Genomic DNA, 23491 nt, shown 5'->3' on the forward strand with positions numbered 1-23491 from the left:
TCCTGCCTGGTGGCGACTATAATCGAGCGCTCTACTCTGGCGCGCCCGGCCCCCGCCTGACGGGGCCTACGCGTGTCATGGTGCGAGTATGGCACGCGGCTAACGCAGCTATGGGGTGGAAGGACCGTTTGACCCGGGCATCACCGTTGTACGCGTCTGAGAGATTGGGCTCCCTGTGGACCTCGAAGGGCTTCGAGAAGTGGGACACGATCGGCATCAGTAAAGTGGGGGACCTCTGGACGAGGGGGGGATTTAAAACATTCGAGACGCTGCAGACGGAGTTTCAGCTGCAGGGCAGTGAATACTTTCGGTACTTGCAGGTCCGTCACGCACTGGGCTCCGTCTTCCCAGACGTCGCCTCCATCCCGGAGTCTTCCCCCCTGGAGGATAGAGTGCTGGATGGCCACGTTCCGGACAGCACGATCTCCCTTAATTACAAAAAATTGATTAATGACCGCTCGGGCTTGCTGACTGGCCTCCGCGAGGCTTGGGTTGCCGACGGGCTGGAGTTGGACGACGAAGACTGGATTTCCGCGGTGGCCTCTCCGAAGGAGGTGGCCATACCGGCTCGCCTTCGCTTCGTCCAGCTTAAGATACTCCACCGGGTTTACATGACGGGCCAAGGCTTCTGCGTATGGGCTATGCTGAGGATGGGTTGTGTAGGCGTGGGTGTGGTGCTTTGGCGACTTTTTTGCATATTTTGTGGGAATGCCCGAAGGTGGAGCGATTCTGGCGTGGTGTGCATGAGGTCCTGCGAGTGGTTACGCATGTCGCGCTGCTGCCTGAAGCGAGGAGATGCCTGCTGAATGTGTGGGAACCAACTGACTACTCGGTTCCGCAGACGCGATGGGTGACTCTGGGATATATGATAGCTAAGCGTGACATTGCTCAACTGTGGGGATCCCAGAGGCCCCCGGCGGTGTCGGCCTGGAAAGAACACATGGATTGGTGCATGTTCCGAGAAAAGGTGGTGTATGTGGCGAGGGGGAAGCCTGGGGCATGGGTGACAGTATGGGGCCCCTGGAACGCCTACCGCGGGGGTATCTGCGCGCCGCCACTGCTGCCTGCGGCCTCACCAGCCCCGTCCCCTTAGTTGACTCCTTTCCCTAGCCCCGAGCACGGAGTCCCCCCAGTCCTCGATCTGTTCCCCTTCCCCTCTTTAGACTCCTGTGGATGGCTGGGGTCCCCCATTCGGGGAGCACGTGCTGTTACTTTCGATTGCGGGTTGCCTTGCGGGTGTGGTTTTCATGTTCGTATAAAATGAAACCGTATTGTGGGGTCAGAGTGATGTGGCCCACGACGTTGATACCTCCTGATTTTGTTTTTCTGCAACGCCAAGTGTTTTTGAACACATGTCATATGCTCCTGTCATTCTAGCGGCCGGCCGGAAGGTTGTGGGCCCATACTTGTATATTCTTGAGATTGCAATAAACGGTTTCAAAAAAAAAAAAAAAAAAATCGTAATTTGTCCAAAGCTACTATAACTGTTGATGAATATACATTTCATGATACCTCTTCCCACAGAAACCAACTCCACCGAACTCCTGGAACCAATGGACAACATTGGTCTCACTTAGCTGGTCTCAGACCCCAGGCACAGAGCTGGCCACACACTGGACCTCATCTTCACATCCAGAAACAGAACCAGATACAGCCATACCATGGAACTCACCTGGTCTGAAACCCCCCACATCATCTGCAACCGCCACATAACCCCCTTCCACAGTTGGACTAAGGTCACTCTGCACTAATGGACCAACGTCTTCAGCCTCTCCCAGCCCGGCGCCTCCACCAACCAGAACCAAGCAGTAGAGAACTTCAACTCTTGGATCACCTGCACCGCCAACAAAGTCAACCACGATCAAACCATCGAAAATGCATGGAACCACCAAATGAGCCAGCTGGTACACCCCAGAACTCAGCACGGTGAAATGGAGATGCAAACACCTGGAAAGAAAATGGTGCTCCAGCAAAATTCAACAGTGATCTGCCCTCAACAACTACCACCACCTACTTAAAACAACTAAAAAGAGAGCCCTTACACACAGCATTGAGGCCAGCACCAAGCAGACCAAGGAACTCTTCACCATCATCAGAGAGTTCACCTGCCTCTCAGCCACAGAAAACTCAACTTCACCCTCACAGGAGCTCTGCGATGCCCTTGCAGACCATATCCACAACAAGATAACCACCATTTACAGAAACTTGAAGCCTCAAATCACCAACCTCCTCAGCCTCCCCACTCCCGCGAAGACAGACACCGTCCACCCACTCACCACATGGGAACAACTCAGCACAGTGAACACCAAGGCCTTAATGAACTTCATCCCCTCATGTGCACCCACCATCCTGTGCCCCATCTACTCTTCAACCTCGTAAAGTGACAAGATCAGCCACCAGCTCACCACCATCTTCTACTCCTCCATTTCAATAGCCACCTTCACCGATGCCTGGAAAACTCAGAGGTCCGACCCCTCCTCGAGAAACCCTTTGCAGAACCCAACTTCCTCCAGAACTATCGCCCCCATCTCGCTGATCCAATTCCCCGCCAAAGCCCTGGAGAAGGCCATCAACCTTTGACCCACCAAACATCTGAAGTGAAGCAACCATCTAAACCCTTTCTAATCTGGATTCAGAGCCAAACACAGCACTCAGAAAGCCCTGATCGCTGTGACAGACAACATCCGTACCCTACTCAGCAGAGGGGAAGCAGCCACCGTGATCATTCTCCACCTCTCTGTTGCCTTCAATGCAGTCTCCAATCACACACATATCAACCGCATGCCCCAGATCAGCATCAAGGACAATACTGTTAGATGGATGTCATCCTTCCTCACGCAGCGCACACAGAGGATTAGTATCTCTCCCTTCACCTCACAGCCCAAGCATACCACCTGCGGCATCCTGCAAGGCTCATCCATCAGTCCCACCCTCACCAACATCTACATGATGCAGCAAGCAGACATCATCAGAACTCACAACATCAACATTATCTCCTACGCCAATGACACACAACTCGTCCGCTCACTCTCAGAAGACACCACTATGACTAAAAACAACTTCCCCAACTGCATAAAGAACATCTCAGCCTGGATGAGAGACAACTGCCTGAAGCTCATCACAGACAAAACCGAAGTGCTGATTTTTGGCAACCACACATCCCACTTGAATGACTCCTGGAGGCCATCGGAACTCGGACCAACCTGTAACGCCCTGAACGTCTCAGGATCGTTTAACAGACACGATAATGAGAACGCAACCACTTGTGAAGGTTTAGTTATTTTAATGAAGGCAAAAATAATACAAGGAATAAACAAAGGTTATAGTCACTGGAATCCTCCAGGCTAAGTACGTTACCAGCCCACAGCACGGATGGTCCTAACCGTCCTCTGCATATACGCCGATCCCGGCGTATGCCAACAGAGGGCAGAAATGAAATGGCCGACAATGCCAATCGGTAGGCTGCGAGGGGCACGAAGAGTGTTGGGGAGAATCGAGGAGTCAGGGAAACACCCAGCCGGGGTCTCTACCTGAAGGGAGCAGCCGCTCAACCTCTTCCTCAGACTGCACCGGGACGCGGAGTCACCTCCTGGTGATGCGTCACCGATACCCCAATCACAAGCAAAGAAGACTGAACCGAGAGCAGCCGCTCGATCGATCCTGTGGACTTCCGAGTCTGTAACGCGGCAAACACCTCCTGGTGTGCGTTACAGCTGGCAGTCCCTGTATCTCTGGTCGGGCTGGGAGTTACGACTCCAACCAGCAAAAGCGCACTGCGCTTTGACTCAGCCAAGTCAAAACGCGAAGCTCAATGGTTATCCGGTAGAGCTTCCGGGTCCTTCACAGGTGACGATGGGGCAAGACACGGCCCAGGGAGTAACGACTCGACCAACCTCCGTTCTTGCCTTACTGGAGCACCACTCCGGAACACTGCTCTTCACTAAGCAGGTACGTCGGTGTAAACACAATATCCGACAGCGTTGTACCTCCCGGTTCCTCTCTTTATAGGGCGTGTTTTCCTTGAGTTATGTAACAGCTCTCCTGTTTACATAAGGGCGTGTTTTCCTTGAGTTATGTAACAGCTCTCCTGTTTACATAAGGGTGTGTTTTCCTTGAGTTATGTAACAGCTCTCCTGTTTACATAAGGGCGTGTTTTCCTTCCCTCGCATGACAGGAATTCTTGACACAACCCCACTCCTTAAGATCACGCTCGTAATCTCAGCATTATCCTTGGCAGCGAACTCTCTATGAAATAGCAGGTCAACACCGTCTCCTCAGCCTGCATCCACATGCTTGGCATGCTCTGCAGAATCTTCAAGTGGCTACCCACCATCACCATGAAAACAGTATTGCAGCCCCTCATCACCAGCTGTCTGGGCTATGGCAACTCACTCTATGGAGGCTCCACCAGAGAACTCATGAGAAGACTCCAGACAATCCAGAATGCAACAGCCAGACTGATCCTCAACTTTCCCAAAAGGACCCACATCTCCCAGCACCTGAGAGATCTTCATTGTCTCCCCATCCAGAAGAGATGTCACTTCAAGCTCCTGACCCACCCTTACAAATCCCTTCACGACCAACGACTGGCATAAATGAATCACCGCCTGAACTTAAACCAACCATTCAGAAAGTTTTACTCCACTCACCTCTCCCTTACAATGACACAGTGAAGCCGCTGCTGCCACACAGGAGGTTGATCCTTCTCCCAACTCGCCGCCAAATCCTGAAACGCTTTTCCCCTCCACATTCGAACACCACACTCCTTGGCAGACCTCAAGAAGCGACTCCAGACCTGGCTCTTCGACTGAGACCCTCAGCCCAGTGACTAGATACTCTCACGGGTGATAAGCCATGCTTTATATGTATAGTTTTGATTGATTAATGTTTTCTTTGACTAATGTAAAATTCTCAGAACAAGGCTGGTATGGGCAAGAAAGCAACCCTGGGTGAGATGGGACATTGTGATGCTGCCATAAGAGGCAGGAAGTTTTGGAGTCCCAGATCTCAAAATATATTTTTATGTTGCCTGGGTAGTCATGCCCTCTCCAAGCCATTGCTCTGTGCCCTAGCGGTTGACCCTGACAGGATGGATCTGGTGCAATGCACTATAAGTGCTTGGGGACAGACGACAGCCCAGAGATCTCAGAGAACAAAAGCCCACACAACAACTGCAAAACTAAGGATAGATATAACTCCTAAGCAATTCGAGACAGATAGAGGTGCACCCAGAGGGACCAAATGAGTTGAAAGAACTGAAAGAAACAATCAGCAATTCAAGCACAGAACACATTATATCACAACTCTATAAAAAGGCACAGATGCAGACCAATGGAACATCCTGTAGCGCCTAACACATCAATGATTCTAACCAACGACAAGCACTATGAGATAACCAATGGAGATATTGCTGTTTACAAACACAATAAATCTCTCAGAACTGCTGACACCAGCTATCTAATTTCAAGTTTATTTAATGATTCTTTCATGCGCCTGCGAAAATGAGTGTAATTGGTCTGCCAGTGGACATTAAGTGCATTATGTTTTTGACCATCTTAGGGAAGGATTCCTAGCGCTGGGATACTCTGTATGGAGTAACCGGGATCTTTACAAAATTGTTAACATAACATATGTGTCACCGTGAAAAATGTGTACTTTATCCACCTGGCCTGGGGATGTCCCAAGGTGACCAAATACTGGGGTGAATGTCAATGAGGAACTGGGCAAAATAGTACAGATCCAGAGGAGTTTCCTTCATGTCATTATTAAGGTACATCAAAGTCCCCCCTCCTCATGAGGCGTTTTATAACTTCATCCCTTCTTCTGGCTCCCAAATGGGTGGTGTTGAGGTCTAACCTCTCGATCTGCATCATAGATTATCTATTTGATGTTCGGCAACAATGCTTCAGGAACGCATGCAACATTACTCCTTGCTTCTTCCCAACCCAAGTTATGGAACCACTTTGTTAATATCTACATTTAAATTCACACAAGTGCATATTGATATGTATCATATAATGTACCCTATTAAGATGAGGTGTTTTGATGTAGACGCTTATGTAGCACCAGTTTCTAATGATACTTTACATGTAATGCTATTCAGCTATGCGTATGTTGATATGTCATGATAAATACTCATGTATCACTGAAATACAGTGTTGATTTACTCTGTATTGAGCATAAAAAATAATTTGAAACAGATCAGTTCTCTGCAAATCTAAAAGCCTAATTTTTGGCACTCTTTTTACATAATTAATAAAAGGTTGATTAGTAATTCTGGTTTTAAAAAAAAAGGGGGGGCTGAAAATCGCTGTTCCATGTAACAATTAATTTCTCTTTACAGGTTATATGCACACGCTGGTACAGAACCTGGTGAATAACGGCTATGTGCGAGATGAGACCGTTCGTGCTGCCCCGTATGACTGGCGGCTAGCTCCAAGTAAGACTCAAAATCAGCATGTTTTCTATTTAACATGAAAAAGCCTAGATATGGGTGTAGAGCCTTGAAGTATGCAAGATTGGTACCACATCATTCATTTAGACACATCACCCAACTTTCTGGAAGATAAGGCCTCCATGTGCATCAAGGAGTGTGTTTTTCTGTCTATCTTTATCTCCTACATCTAAATGTACATACTCAAACATCTACATGTACTGCAAATAAAGACCATGAACAAGTGACGTGAGGAGCAAGTGCTAGCTTTGCTTTTTTCAACTGCTAAAGAATCAAGAATAGCTCCAGTCATTAGTATTTGAGGAAGATTCATAGCACTTTTGTGACATATTCCCGAAACCTCACCCGGCTCGATTCTGTGGGTGATGGTGCATGGCCGTTCTTAGTTGGTGAAGCGATTTGTCTGGTTATTTACGATAACAAGCGCGACTCCTCCATGCTAACGAGTTACACAATCCCCAGTGAACTCCAGGAATTTTGATTATCTTCTCAACTATTCACTTTTTAGTGCACCAAGTTACTATGTTGGTTAAGCTGTGCAACTTTTGACCAAGAAATTAGTTTGTAGCCTTGAAGAAGTCACCTCGTGATTTAACACATGTCGTCTGTCTTTCCCTGTTTGCAAATACACGTTTACAGACCGCAATCATCTCGCTTCTGTCTTCAAATAACTGATCAAGCATTATAAGGCTTTAAATTTTCTTTGTTGGTCTACTTACTGAGTGCTTTGGTACTGTGGCTTATTATATTTCCAACATGGCTATTTTCTGGAGTTCACCAAAACATCTCCAAACATCCCACCTTGCAGGCAAATACTTTCCAAACAACACCAAACCTTGCTCAAACAAGAAGTACAGGCTCTCTTGCAAAAAGGAGCCATCGAGCCTGTTCCTCTAGCACATAGCTTTCCAAACTTTTCATATTGGTGACACACTTTTTAGACATGCATCAGTTCGCGACACAGTAATTCAGTTTTAATAGCAAACCAGATGTTAAATTAACTGCATTTTTAGACATGTATCATTTCGCGGCAAGGTAATTCAGTTTTACTAGCAAACCGGAGGTTAAATTAACTGCATATAAGAGATAAAGACAAATACATATGTCATAGAAATTGCAAATAACAAAATGTATTGGGAAGCAACCTATCTCACTAAAACCTTTCATTGATATTTTTAAAAATATATGATTTGCAAGATAACACACATAAATTTCCAAAACATTTTGCCCTTTATGAGTGAGTGTTGTGGTTACCAGATCCCAGGGTTGGCCACCAGATGTTGAGGACGCCCCTTTTCTGCCGGTGATAGATACTGAATTTCAGGGGTGCCTACATTCTAGCAGGGTTAATCACAAAATGTCAGCAAAGGCTGCATTATGCTGAGGACGCAGAGCCTATTCTAGGCTTCTCCGCTGAGTTCAACTGAGAGCAAATTTACAGCTTCAATGGTCTCTCTATGCCAGTGGTTCGTTACAACAAGATTCCTGGTGTTGCCAAGGTGGCTGGTTTTGCACCACTGCCTAGGAGGGATGGTCTATCTATGGCTGCCATGAAGGTTGATCATATGCCTGATGTGACCGAAAAGGAACTGACGGCCAGCAGGGTCTGTGAGTAGCTTCAAATGCCATGGGGGATCTAATATGCCAGAGAAAGACACTATACAACAGGTGGTGACACCATAAACAGGTGGGGGACTCAACAGCAGGAAATGTCTCTGTCAAACACACACACAAACAAAGCCATACACAAGCATGGGCACACACATGACCACCGGCAAACACAGAAACATGTACAGAGGCAGAAACATGCAAACAACGAAACACTCATGTAACACTTGACTACTCCCTTACCTGTTAGTTCCACTTTTGGGCTGAGTTCCTTACTTTTTCCTCCACTCCATACAGCATGGATAATGTTCACAAACTACCTTGTCAGTTTCTTCAGCAGACCCCTGGTCAATCACGTTCTGAGTGTGCTAGGCTGCAGCACCCCAGTATCTCCACTGTTCAGGCCCGCCCCCTGCACAGCAGTAAACCAGCTGCCAGCTCCGGTGCCCCACAGGGGATCTTCTCCACGCTCCCGCTCTCGTGGCCGACTCTCCTGCAGCCTGGGCCACAGGTATACAGCAGCAGGACAGCCGCATCCCTACTCCCTCACGGCGACGTGCCCTGTGCGTGCGCAGCTGACAGCTGATTGCGCTCGCACACCCATGCACCACGAGGCGCCGTTACACGATGCTCTTCCTCTTCTGCAGGAACAGGTACAGCGTCACTAACATGCGCAGGACTGTCCTGCCTGATAAATAGATCGTCGTATTTTTAAATAATACAATGAAATGCACTGCTCTAGCACAACAAGGTTCGGGAGCATACTCTCTATACTTCCACATTCCCCAAAAATATGGTTCACTTAAGCCTTTATTAGACCTCAGACCGTTAAGTCAATACATCCACTCAGAGCACTTCCACATGGTAACTCTTCAGGAATGATTCCTCTAATACAACAAGGAGACTTTATATCTACACTTGACTAACTTTCACATCCCAATACATCAAGCTTCCTCATAGCAGGTACATATTATCAGTTCAAAGTGCTTCCACTCAGTCAATACCACACCCAACGTGTTTACCAAATGTCTAATGGTAGTTGCAGAACATCTATGCAGACAGAGTATTCATGTCTTCGAGTATCTGGATGATTGCCCCGTCAAAGCCAGTATCCTTCAGTTATGTCTACAACATACTCAGACCGCTCAACCACTTCATCAATTGAGGTTTGCAGTCAAAATTCAAAAGTCACACCTTCCACCTTCACAGATTCACCCTAATCTAGGGGCTATTCTCAACACGCAGTTCGGATTAGCCTACACAAATACAGTCAGGATTCACAATTTTACAGCGCTGCTACATCAATTTCACCCCAATCAGCACACAACAGTCGGAATAGTTTAACAACTTCTAGGCATGATGGCGTCTTGTATTGCAATAGTGCCACATGCGAGACTACATAAATGGTTGCTGCAGGAATGTCTGGTGAGTCAATTGTCTCAGTCACAGGGTCAACTACAAGATCTAGTGTTGGTAAACAGCCACACACATCACTCTCTGCAGTGGTGGAATACTCAAAAGGGTGGCCGTTCCTCGCCCCTGTTCTCACAGTGGACGTATCCCTTACACGATGAGGTGCACAGCTACAGGATCTCAAAGTTCAAAGTCTCTGGGACGCCAAACACTCCACATCAACTACCTAGAGCTTCAAGCAGTTCACCTAGCATTGAAAGCATTCCTAGTCCATCTGAAAGACAAAGTTGTCTTGGACCTAATGGATAACACCTCAGCCATGTTCTATCTACAAAAACAAGGGGGAAACACTCTATGGTTATCGCGCCTATCTCAGATGATTTGGCATTGGGTAATAAGTCACAACATTCACCTGTTACCAGAACACCTCCCAGGGATGGACAACAACTTCGCCAACCTCCTCAGCAGGATGCAGCAACAAGTCCACGAGTAGAAACTCCACTCCAGAGTCCTCCTCCCATACTTCCACAGGTGGGGGTTTCCACAGACAGTCCTGTTCGCAACTGCAGACAACATAAAATGCCAAAACGTTGTCTCCAGGCTGCCACACACTATCCACGGGCAATGGCCTATGGATGAACTAGTCAGGCATATTTGCCTACACTTTTCCACCTCTCCCTCTTCTTTCGTTTGTGGTTCGGAGGCACAGGCAAACATCTCTCACCCTCATTATGGTAGCTCCCTCTTGGACTCAACAACCATGGTTCACCACACTACTCGAGCTTTCAGTTGTGCACACAAGAAGCTTCCCCTTAATTCGGATCTTCTCACTCAGAATCATTGAGAAGTCAAGCACCCAAATCCAAAGGGACTCTTCCATGTGATTTGGCTCCTGAGGTCATAGAATTTGGATACCTAAATTTCCCACCAGAATGTAGGACCATTCAACCATTCTCTTAGAGGCTCATAAACCCACATCCAGGGCGTGTTATGCTGCGAAGTAGAAAATGTTTGTTTCTACTGCTTTGGTAAACACATCGACCCGTTTCATGCAACTGTGCAAAACTTTGTCTGCTATCTACTGCTTTTGCAAACTTCTGGACTATGGTACCCTTCAATACCCTTGCATCTAGCTGAGGTAGCTGCTTACCTGCAAAACAGACAAGATTTATTACTATTTGAGAGGCCAGTTATTAAGGCATTCATGGAAGGCCTCATAGAGTAATTCCACCCAGGGTTCCCACTGCACTTGCTTGAAATCTCAACATTGCACCCAGCAGACTTGTGGGTCTGCCATTTGAACGCTTGCATTATTGCCCTCTCCAGTTCCTATCTTGGAAAATTGGCCTTTTTAGTAGCCATCACTTCTCTTAGACATGTCAGTCAGCTTCAGTCACTAACCTTGGAAAAAAAGTTCTTCCAACTACACAGAGACAGGGTAGTCCTTCAATTAACCTAAAATTCCTTCCAAAGGTAGTTTCAACTTTTCACCTAAATCAGTCAGTTGAATTACCTGCCTTCTTTCTGCAACCTGATTCAGTTATAGAAAGATCACTTCATGCGCTAGATGTTAAAAGAACTTTAATGTGCTATATTAACAGAACTAAAGAGTTTTGGGAAACTAGGCAACTCTTTATGGCTTTTTTGCCCCCTCACATAGGAAAGCCAATATCAAAATCAGGTATTTCTAGATGGATAATTTAATGCATTCAGACATGTTACATCAAAGCTAAAATAACTTTGCCCACACCTCTTAGAGCACACTCTACCCACAAAATAGGAGCATCTGTGGCTTTTCTTAACAATATACCATTAGCTGAGATTCGTAAAGCAGCTACATGGTCAACCATACACACTTTCCCTAAACATTACTGTGTGGATGTATTAGCACACCAACAAACAAATGTAGGACAGGCAGTGCTACGCAACCTTTTCCAAACAACTACAATACCCACAGGTTGTCACCATTTTCTGGAGGGCACTGCTTTATAGTCTATGCAGAGCATGTGTATCTACAGCCACATATGCCATAGAACCGATTATGTTACTTACCCTGTAAACAACTGTTCATGGCATGTAGTGCTATAGATTCACATGTGCCTGCCCTCCTCCCTGGACACCTGTGACAGTAAAGAGATGACCATGCATATGATATTGCAAGTAGGTACTGTAACAAACGGTTACTTACACTCCATTCTCACCAGACTGCAGGAAAACAATCTGGAGTCGATGCCCATGCACATTAGCATCAAGAGGAGGAGTCACTTTACCTCGTGACTCGAGCGACTTCTTTAAAGAAAAACATCTTGCACACATTCGGACCCAACACTAGATGGCAGGAGTTTTCAGAGCATGTAAATCTACAGCACTCCATGCCATGAACAGATGCTTACAGGGAAAGTAACATAATCCTATTATTTATAAATCATTTTGTTAGTATGTGCAAATAGACAATTTACCTTACTTTATTTAGACAATTAAGACTGTTAAAGTGCAAACAAATGTTTTAAAAAAAGAAATACACAAATCAAACACATAATCCTCATTAAAATCTACTAAAAACACATAAAAGACTGATTTCCAATATAAAAAATGGATGTGCAGAATTACAGTAACTTAATGATCATAAAATTATTTACCAAATAGACCTCAGCAGGTCTGCAATTTTGGCACAGAATTTCTACAGCTGTACAGCTGGTTGGTTGATTAAAGTTAATTAAGTCCAGTGACACCTACTAAACTACATAAGATAACATTGTTTACTGTACTACATTCATTTTAAAGTACTATGCTCTGTGGGGAGTACAGTGCTAAGTCTGGTGCAAATCATAGGATACAAGCAAATGTTTCAAAAGCCAGTTGACTGCACTAGCTAAGTGGTGGCTAAAAGGTTAAAAATTACATTAAAATGTCCACACATCAAAGTATGTACCAATGCCTGTCCATCAATGTCATCATCGTTTGAACATATATGGGATTACAAAGTGCCCTGTGCTTCACACTCTCCTTACAAAAACAACAATTGATGGACAGAATGCAGAATAATGTCATACATTCACCCCAGTACAGAGATCTGGGCATAAAGCCATTGTGTTTTTTGCTCACCATGCCATTCCAGTTTGAACCCAGCCATGTGCAAATCAGTCTTGACCCTGTGCCCAATGGGAACAGTCCAGCCCGAACTGCCAGGCCAGGTCCTCCCTGTGCTGGAAACAAGCCTCCTAGGACTGGTTTCGGGGCTTCACCCCTCATCAGCCAGGATAGCTTGACTCCAGTGGCATGGAGAGCACGGGACCCATGACTGGGCATGCTCGTCCCACTCAGGGTGACAAATGCAAAAACAACAATTGATGGACAGAATGCAGAACAATGTCATACATTCACCCCAGTACAGAGATCTGGGCCTAAATCCATCGTTTTTTTGCTCACCGTGCCATTCAAGTTTGGACCCAGCCATATGCAAAGCAGTCTTAACCCTGCCCCCACTGGGAACTAGGGCCGGACTGGGAACCTAAAGGAGCCCTGGCAATTTTATTGGACCAGCCCCTGGGGAAGCACTGCCTAATCTCAGGAGGGTGGAAACGCTTGCTTGCTACTTTTGTTTTTTGCGGCCAATATTGCAGCACCACAGCAAACCAAACCCTTCACCATAACCACTGAAAACTACATGGACCAGAAGGCAGTGAGTCTGGAAGAATACAGGAAGTGACATCACAGCGGAGTGAATGCTTTTCTGTGGGACTTGGACAGTGGGTCAGTTGATCGTTAGCAAGGTGTCAGGAGGCATCGAAACGCGTAGATCAAGTCTGATGATTATGCCCATTTAAAGAAGGGTTACAATAAAAGCGTTTGGTGAATTCAAGAGTGCGGCCCGTTATTTCTTCCTGGCAGGAAGATTTGATTTGCAATAAGTAGCGGCGTGGTTCAGCCGCAGGAGAACGCACCCACATGGAGCGCTGCAATACCGGCACTCAGGAACCACAGTGGAGGATATATATATATATATATATATATATATATATATATATATATATATATATATATATATATATAGATATATATATAGATATATATATAGATATATATCCATATATATAGTTATATATATTTTTTTTTTTTCTTTTTTTTTTTCTGTTGCTGAATAAATCTTAATGAAGATATTTCCCATGGAGTGCGCCTCATTTATGATCCGAGATTGGATCAACGACCAGGAATATATAGTTATATATCCATATATTTATATATATCCGGATATATATATATATATATTCACTGAAAAAACCATAGGTTTCACACACGTTATAGTTAGGAATTAGCATTTAAAAAACCTTGCAAATTCACTTAAAAAACCATAGGTTTCACACATGTTATAGTTAGCTGGATATTTCACTCGTACAAAACCAATGAAATTCCCCCGTTATAGTTAGTAAAGGGAACTATAACTCACGCAACCGCAATCCAGTGCTGATGGCGTCAGATATTACATCACTGTATTTAGACACTTATTTACCCATTTTTCCTTCCTTTAACCTTTAGCTATACATATTTAATAAATATTTATTTTACAGAAAGACACATATGTCATCAGTGATGTAATATCTGACGTCATCAGCACTGGATTGCAGTCGCGTGGCAAGAGAGACTGTGGCAATATAATAGGCCATTGTGGGCAGAAGGAAGAGGCAGTGGTAGTACAACCATACATGTCAACAGGCCCGTTTCAGCCAGGAAATGTCCAATGTTTTTAAGCTCAAATGGGCTTTATTTGATCTGTCTCCTGTCTACAATCTCCTCTTTTTCAATGTAACTCAAAGGGGAAAATCAATGCCCCAGTTTTTTTTCAAAATCTCCCTCTTACCAAGTTCAAAATGTTCGCAAGTATGGTACACTGGATCATGGTAGGCAGGAGAAATTGGGGTAGGGACATGGACTCGGATAACAGAGGACAGGAGGGACATGGAGAGGTGCACCAAACTGACCCTACAGGGCAGGCATCAGGGTTTGCAGCAGCACAATACACCACGCAGGGCATGCGGGACGGGAGTGCAGCACAACAATCCATAGAAAGCAATAGGGAGGGGACAGGACCATGCACATGGACAACAGAGAACAGAGGGGAAAGAGGCAATGGAAGCTAGCTGACCATAATGGACAGACAGGAGAGAAAGCTGCAGCATAACAGACCATAAAGGGCAGGAGGGCTGGATCAGGGGCAATACAATGGAACAGACAAGCCAGGAGGGAGGGAATAGGGGTCTGCACATGGAAACAGAGGGCTGGGGGCAAGGGGGCAGGGCAGGAGCAGCGAGATGACCATGGAGGTCAGACAGGATGGGCACTAGAAACAAGACACACCATGGACAGCAACAGTGAGACTATGATGGCATACACACAGACCATGGAGGGAAGGTGGGAGGGGGTCAGGGGCAGCTAGCTGACCACACAGGGAAGGTGGGAGGGGCCATGGCAGCACAGAAGACCATGCATGGCAAGCGGGAGGGTTAGTGGCAGCACAATGGCTATGATGGGCAAGGAGGAGGGTGCAGGGGCATGCACAAAGGACCATGGAGGATAGAAGGGAGGGTCAGGACCTGGGCACAGACAAGAGAGTTCAGGGGAAGGGGCCTCACAACAGACTGCGCGGGGCAGGCAGGAGGAGCAGTTGCAGCACAACAGACCAGGGAGGGCAGAAGGGTGTGGCAGTAAAATGGACCATGGAGGACAGGAGGAAGGGGATAGGGGCATGGCATGTGGACAGGCAGGGTGGAGGTGGCAGGGACAGGTTACAGTCATCTGACAATGCTAGGCAGGTGGGAGGGGAGTGGCAGCTCAACAGAACGATCAGAGTAGATAGGAGTGGCAGGTCCATGGAACATGGTGGGCAAAGAGGATGGAGCAGGGGCATGTACAAAGACATCGTAGAGCAGGGGGAAGGAGAATAGGGGCAGCAAGCTAAGCACATAGGCTAAGCAGGAGGTCAATGATGGGCCATAGAAGTGGGCAATGGAGGGCAGGAGGAGTGGACTGGTACATCATGCTAAATGGAGGGCAGTGGCAGCACATCAGACCATGCATGGCAGGAGGGAGGAGGCTAGTCCATGGATTCAGACAACAGAGGATAGGGAGGAGGTGGATGGGGCAACAAGCTAACTGTTCAGAGAAGGTGGGTATTAGGAACTTTATTGTTTTTAAAATGTGTGTCTGTGTGAACTACTTAAAATATGAACAAGTATGCAGCATAATCTCACTTTTATTCAGGAAGAAGAGGACATTTGTGACTGTGACTCCGGGCTCACTTGGCAGAAACACCCTCTGACCCTCCACTCCCCATCGCAAAATGTAATGCCCGTGAAAAGGGTAGGTGGATGCAGTGTTATATAGAACATAGTCCTGAGAGCACGATTGAAAATGAAAACTAGATATAGTATATGGTATAAACTATGCACCAAAAAGTGTGATAGAAGATGAACCGGGCGTGAAATATAATATGCAATACATTGTGCGCAATGACAGATTCATTGGAGAGCGCAAGATAGCACAGACACTAGCACGTGCTATGCGATATGCGCCTTGGAGTGTAATATGCACAGGGCAGTGTTGTGTAACCTAACTAATCTCTAAAGTTGTAATATAAAATATGTGCTGGGGAGTGTAACGTTGCATATGCACTGTGACAAAGATATGGATCCCAGATTGTAATATGTATGGCATAGCACTGTGCGTTATAACATAGGCATCGAGGAAGGTACGTTAGATGGGGCAATATAACCCGTGCGAAGGCAAGTTTGGCATGACATATTCACGGGGTGGTGTTACAGTGCACATGGGCTAGAGAGTGTCATAGCATACACACTAGCTGGTGGAATACAACACAGAGGTGTGTGGCACTCGGCGGGCACTGGTGGGTGTAACACAGCATTGGGCTCAGCCAGGAGCACGCTGTGACTCTCAAGTGAGGTTCGTCTCCTTTCCAGAGAGTAAAATAAAAAGTATTACACAATCGGTGGTGGATGTGTGTTTTATTAACCGTGAGGGGGGTTTCTTGCATAGTTTGGTCGAATTTTTGACGAATCGCCTTTGAATGGCTTGGTGTGCGTATGTATTAAATGTGCCCGTCAATAGCTACCCATGTTTGTATAAATAAACGACAAAGTTGTCTACTTGGAGAATACCCACCGGCGGGGGCACCGGGATTAGGCACGGTAGGGCGTCAGACATGTCAGAGCTTCACTAGCGGTGTAAATACATGCCACGTTGATTCATTGTATGCATAGTCGCCTTTTAATGAATATCACGCAAATCGTCATGGTGATAGGTACATACGGTTTGTCCAGCATGTCCTAGGTGTTTCTATAAATATATATTAAAAAAAAAATAATAAAAAACAAAGGCCGGCCCCGGGGGATGGGGTCCCCGGGGCCATAAGTGGCCTGAGGAGGGGGGCAATGCAGCCCCCTCCTAAAGAATTAAAACAAAAAAAAGGCCATGACCCGGGGGTTGGGGTCCCTGGGGCCGATTAAGGCCTTGGGAGGGGGGCCCCCCTTCCAAATTTATTTTTTTCAACGAAAAAAATTAGGGTGCAGGCCCTGGGGGATGGGGTCCCCAGGGCCAGTAAATTAGAAAAAGAAGGGGGCCCACACAGCCCTCCTTCTTAAAAAAATAAAATAAATAAAAGACCGGCATCGTGCCGGAGACCACGCCCCCTCCTTGCAAACGCGCCCCCTGGCCAGTTGTAAGTTGGGGAATAATTCCTCTTCAATACTGAGGGTACCTGAGGGCCAACTAGCCCAACAGGTATCTTCAGTATGCGCCAGGGAGCTGCGTTGTAGACAGGTGTTCTGAGGCCTCGCCCCTTTTTACACCTCTATGCAACGCAGCTCTGTGGCGCTTACTGGAGGTACCTAGGGACCCTCAGGATTCAAGGGGACTTAATCTCCCAACTTAAAACGGCCACAGGGCATGTTTACACAGTGGGGAGGGGACGGGGCCTGAGGTGACGTGTGCAAACACGCCCTGTGGCGCGTTTTAAGTCGGGGAAATAATTCCCCTTCAATCCTGAGGGTCCCTGGGAGCTAACTAGCCCAGCAGGCGCTTCCAGTAAGCGCCACTGAGCTGCGTTGCAGAGAGGTGGTGCAGACCGTGCCCCTTTTTACACCTCTCTGCAATGGCGCTTACTGGACGTACCTAGGTGGGCTATTTTGCCCCTAGGGACCCTCAGGATTCAAGGGGACTTAATCTCCCAACTTAAAACGGCCACAGGGCGTGTTTACACATTGGGTAAGGGAGGGGACGGGGCCTGAGGTGACGTGTGCAAACACGCCCTGTGGCGCGTTTTAAGTTGGGGAAATAATTCCCCTTCAATCCTGAGGGCCCCTGGGGGCTAACTAGCCCACCAGGTACTTCCAATAAGCGCCACTGAGCTGCGTTGCAGAGAGGTGGTCCAGGCCATGTCACGTTTTACACCTCTCTGCAACGCAGCTCTGTGGCGCTTACTGGAGGTACCTAGTGGGATAGTTGGACCCTTGGGACCCTCAGGATTCAAATGAACTTAATCTCCCAACTAAAAACGGCCACAGGGTGTGTTTACACAGCGGTGAAGGGAGGGAACGGGGCCTGAGTTATCGTGTGCAAACACGCCCTGTGGCGCGTTTTAAGTTGGGGAAATAATTCCCCTTCAATCCTGAGGGACCCTGGGGGCCAACTAGCCCACCAGGTGCTTCCAGTAAGCGCCACTGCGCTGCGTTGCAGAGAGGTGGTCTAGGCCGTGCCCCTTTTTACATCTCTCTGCAACGCAGCTCTGTGGCACTTACTGGAGGTACCTAGTGGTCTAGTTGGACCCTAGGTACCCTCAGGATTCAAGGGGGCTTAATCTCCCAACTTAAAACGGCCACAGGGCGTGATTACACAGTGGGGAAGGGAGGGGACGGGGCCTGAGGGGACGTGTGCAAACACGCCCTGTGGCGCATTTTAAGAGGTAGTTTTAATCCCCTGCCCTATTATATATTAGGGGCTTAAAGATGAGATAATTCTAATCACAGGGGGACCCCAACGCATAGTGTTCCCTAGTGTATGTAGGTGTTTTCACTGTATTCTGAGTGCCTTTTAACATAGCACTGGCTCTAGGACTGGTTAGTCAGACTCAGTTACCACCAGTATCCGTCTGAAAAAGTTGAGGGTACAGGATGATTTTGCAACAAGGCTTCTTTCTGCTCTTCTGTTTGTTCTTTCTACACGTTATCCTTCTTCCTGCACTTTTCTTCATCTTTGAGGACTTCTGTTGCTTCTTTCTGCATTTCTTTTTTTTCTTTCTGTGCGTTTTTTCTTCACATGTCCTATCTCTGTAGGCATAGTTAGAAATTAGCATTTAAAAAACCTTAAAAATTCACTGAAAAAACCATAGGTTTCAGGGGCGTTCTAGTTAGCTGGACTTTTCACTCGTACAAAACCATTGAAATTCCCCCGTTATAGTTAGTTCAGCTAACTATAACTCGCGCGCCCGCAATGCACTGCTGATGACGTCACATATTACATCACTCATGACGTGGTCAGTGACATCACTCATGACATCACTGATGACATCTCAAATGACATCACTGATGACATCACTGATGAAATCATACTTGTGATAGAGTGGCAGACCTCCTCTCCCCCTAATATAACCTTTGATACACACATTCAAAAATAGAAACTAAAATTTTAAAAACAATGGACATACCAATACCAGATACAACAACCTATTCAGTAATTCAAAGATCCACATACACATCCGCTCATTCACCAACAGTCCTATACAGTCACTCATACATGTACTCACTCATCATATGTACTCATACACCTATACATCCTGTTGCACAATGCCACTCATCCATAGAGTTACTCACACACTTAGTCACTCATGCTTATAAAGAATCAAACATCCATTTACTTGCATATACAGTTATACACACAACACCACACTTCTACAGAAACTTACACATACTTAGTCTTTTAAACAATCACTTATAGAAACACATACTTATTCATACAGGAACTCTTCCAATCTCTCACTCTCACATATGCTCACTTATATACACCAATAGTCACATATACTAGTTTAATACATATGTAGTTACTCATAAATACACTATTGAGACAGTCATTCACTCACTAACACACCCATGCACACACTCATCCACCCATACAGTCCTGCACACATGCTGTCTTCAACACATACAAACAGTGAGGCACTCATTCATGCACCTATGCACTACGTAATACCCCCCACCGAACCATACAGACACTCATACTGATACTCGAAAAACCAACTAATAACCAATATAGACACTCATGTAGCTACTCACTAACCCATGCAGCCACTTATACACAAAGTGAGAGACTGATACAGATATTTACATATTTAAACATTACTCACTAAGCCATGTATTCACTAAGATACACTTGAATCAGTCAGTTATACAATCAATTTTTCAAAAACAAATCATCCATTTAGGCACTTATATACCCATTTATTCTTCCATCGACCTTGAGATATATAAAACATATGTAATTTTCAGAAAAACACACATTCACTGGATGATGTCATCAGTGATGTCATTTGAGTTGTCATCAGTGATGTCATGAGTGATGTCACTGACCATGACATGAATGATCTAATATGTGACATCATCAGCAGTGGATTGCGCGCGCGAGAGATGTAGTTAGTACAACTAACTATATCGGAGGAATTTCAATGGTTTTGTTCGAGTGAAATGTCCAGCTAACTATAACACCCCTAAAACCTATTGTTTTTTCAGTGAATTTTTAAGGTTTTTTAAATGCTAATTCCTAACTATATCAGGCCTGAAACCTATGGTTTTTTCAGTGAATTTCAAAGGTTTTTTAAATGCTAATTCCTAACTATATCAGGCCTGAAACCTATGGTTTTTTCAGTGAATTTCAAAGGTTTTTTAAATGCTAATTCCTAACTATATCAGGCCTGAAACCTATGGTTTTTTCAGTGAATTTTCAAAGGTTTTGTAAATGACAATTTTTAATGTATTAATTGTTATACTGATTTACTACATTGTTTAAACTGTTTATTTTTAGATATTTTATTTTTTTAATTACATTATACATTACAATACAAAATATAATTTCTCAGAATGAATTACTTAAGTTTAAATACTTTGCAAATAGGCAATAGACTTTTAAGTACAGTAGTTACTGTTGTTGCAATGGGCAACACAATTTCAAACACAAAGCAACATTGAGCTCAATGTGAATTTCTAGTCAAATGCAATTAGTTACTTTATGGATTACTTTTCTAACCACAGGACTGGATGCTAGATTCAGTCTTTGGACATCTCCTGCAAACAGTTGAGTAAAAGCGTTTTGGTTACAGTAGTGATTTTTAAGGATTATTATTGTATTTTAAAAGTAGACACTTCGAAAAAATTTCACATAGAATCACCAATGTTATCCTATGGCAGAAAATTCACTCAGCGGGTAAGTTGTGTTATCGTTACTTTTTCTTACTCAGTGGTGGATCCTGGATCCAGCACAGGTGAATCTCCTGTAAATAGTTGAAAGAATGTGTTTAAGTCATACAGAAGATTTTTTAGGAATATTTTTAGTTTGTGAAAATAGACACTTAGAAACTTTTCTACTTAAAAGCAGACAATGGATTCCTATGGAAGGAAATACAAGTTGCTGTTAAGTATACTTACAATTACTTTTCAGGGTCAGTGCTGGGCTAAAAGATGCAGCCCTGGGTTCTCTCCTGATAACAGGTGAGTAAATCGTAATTCGTAGTTCGGCTGATTTTGGAAGGAATATTTGTACGTTTCAAAAATGGACACTTCAAAACTTTTCTGGTGAAAACCACACAATGGATTCCTATGGAAGGAAATACAAGTTACTGGTAAGTATGCTTAGAATTACTTTTCAGGGTCAGTGCTGGTCTAAACAATGCAGCCCTGGTTTCTCTCCTGATAACAGGTGAGTAAATCGTAATTCGTAGTTCGGCTGATTTTAGAGGAATATTTGTACGTTTCAAAAATGGACACTTAGAAACTTTTCTGCAGAAAACCACACAATGGATTCCTATGGAAAGAAATACAAGCTACTGGTAAGTACGCTTAGAATTACTTTTCAGGGTCAGTGCTGGTCTAAAAGATGCAGCACTGGCTTCTCTCCTGATAACAGGTGAGTAAATCGGAATTCGTAGTTCGGCTGATTTTAGAGGAATATTTGTACGTTTCAAAAATGGACACTTAGAAACTTTTCTGCTGAAAACCACACAATGGATTCCTATGGAAAGAAATACAAGCTACTGGTAAGTACGCTTAGAATTACTTTTCAGGGTCAGTGCTGGTCTAAAAGATGCAGCACTGGCTTCTCTCCTGATAACAGGTGAGTAAATCGGAATTCGTAGTTCGGCTGATTTTAGAGGAATATTTGTACGTTTCAAAAATGGACACTTAGAAACTTTTCTGCTGAAAACCACACAATGGATTCCTATGGAAGGAAATGCAAGTTACTGGTAAGTACGCTTAGAATTATTTGTCAGGGTCAGTGCTGGTCTAAAGCCCTGGATTCTCTCCTGATAACAGGTGACTAAATTGGAATTCGTAGTTCGGCTGATTTTAGAGGAATATTTGTACAATGGTAAAGGAAGGGGGTGGGGCCTGAGGTGACATGTGCAAACACGCCCTGTGGCGCGTTTTAAGTTGGGGAATTAATTCCTCTTCAATCCTGCGGTCCCCTGGGGGCCAACTAGCCCACCAGGTACCTCCAGTATGCGTCAGGGAGCTGTGTTGCAGAGCGGTGTTCAGAGGCCATGCCCCTTTTTACAACACTGTGCAACGCAGCTCCGTGGCGCTTTCTGGAGGTACCTGGTGGGCTAGTTGACCCCTAGGGGACCTCTGGATTGAAGAGGAATTAATTCCCCAACTTAAAACGCGCCACAGGGCGTGTTTGCACACATATCACCTCAGTCCCCGCCCCCTACCTTCACCACTGTGCAAACGCGCCCCGTGGCGTGTTTTAATTTGGGGGATTAAGTTGCCTTAAATCCTGAGGTCCCCTGGCGGTACCTCCAGTATGCGCGGGAGCCGGCATTGCTTTTCCACATGGGGAGCAGCTAACATGCTGCTCCCCATGTGGAAAAGCAATCTGCTTTGCTTCATTGAAGCGAGAGCAGGTTTCCCTGCTCTCGCTTCAATGAAGCAAAGCAGTTTGCAATGGCAGGGTGGGAGCCGCGAGGCTCCCGCCCTGCCATTGCAAACAGCAGTGTTTCGGGGGTGGGCACCCCGGGACACTGCAGGAGCCAGCCCTGGGGGGTGGCGGTCCCCAGGGCCATCATTGGCTCCGGGGGGGGGCTGCACGGCCCCCCTCCCACTTAATTTAAAGCCCCGGGGGTGGTGGTCCCCAGGGCTTGGGGGTCCGTAACGGACCCCCTATTTTAAATATTTAGTGCCCCGGGGAGGTGGTGGTCCCCGGGGCGTGTGGGGGGGCTCGACCCCCCCCACAAAGGCTTCTTTATTTAAAAAAAAAAAAACAAGCCCTGGGGGGTGGCGGTCCCCGGGGCTGCGGGGGGGCCATGAGCCCCCCGCATACAATGAAATAAAGCTCCGGGGTGGCGGTCCCCGGGGTAGTGTGGGGGATTGGGACCCCCCACACTTTTCTTTTCAAATTATTCCCCCGGGATTTGGCCCCCGAGGGCAAATTAGAATATTCAGCACGGGAGCCCGCGCTGAATTGTTTTCTTTTTCCGGCAGAAATTCACACTGGGTGCGCGAATCTCGCCGATTTTTTTTTTACAAATAAAATCTTTTTTGAGCCCTGGGGGTCCTTGTGGGACCCCCTGAGCAGGCCTTGGGGGTCAGGGTGTTTCTACCCTGCCCCCTTGTCACGTTTGTTTTTTAGGTTTCTTGTGCCTCGGTTCTACCGAGGCACAAGAAACCTTTCTATGTGCTTTGCCACCATGGAAAGGCCTTGTTAACCAGGCATCATAATATAGATGCCGGTGCCTTCTAG

The 23491-nt window shown here is 45.9% G+C and overlaps 1 protein-coding gene across 1 annotated transcript in view; it reads left to right on the forward strand.

Moving 5' to 3' along the window:
* Positions 1-23491, forward strand: part of LCAT (lecithin-cholesterol acyltransferase) — a 474689-nt gene that overhangs the window by 361148 nt on the left and 90050 nt on the right. Inside the window, exon 4 of the mRNA XM_085638505.1 lies at positions 6344-6439. Within this exon, the coding sequence (XP_085494631.1) occupies positions 6344-6439 (96 nt within the window). The remainder of the gene's footprint in view (positions 1-6343; positions 6440-23491) is intronic.

The sequence above is a fragment of the Triturus cristatus genome, chromosome 12 (assembly GCF_964204655.1).
Source record: "Triturus cristatus chromosome 12, aTriCri1.1, whole genome shotgun sequence".
Taxonomy (NCBI): Eukaryota; Metazoa; Chordata; class Amphibia; order Caudata; family Salamandridae; genus Triturus; species Triturus cristatus.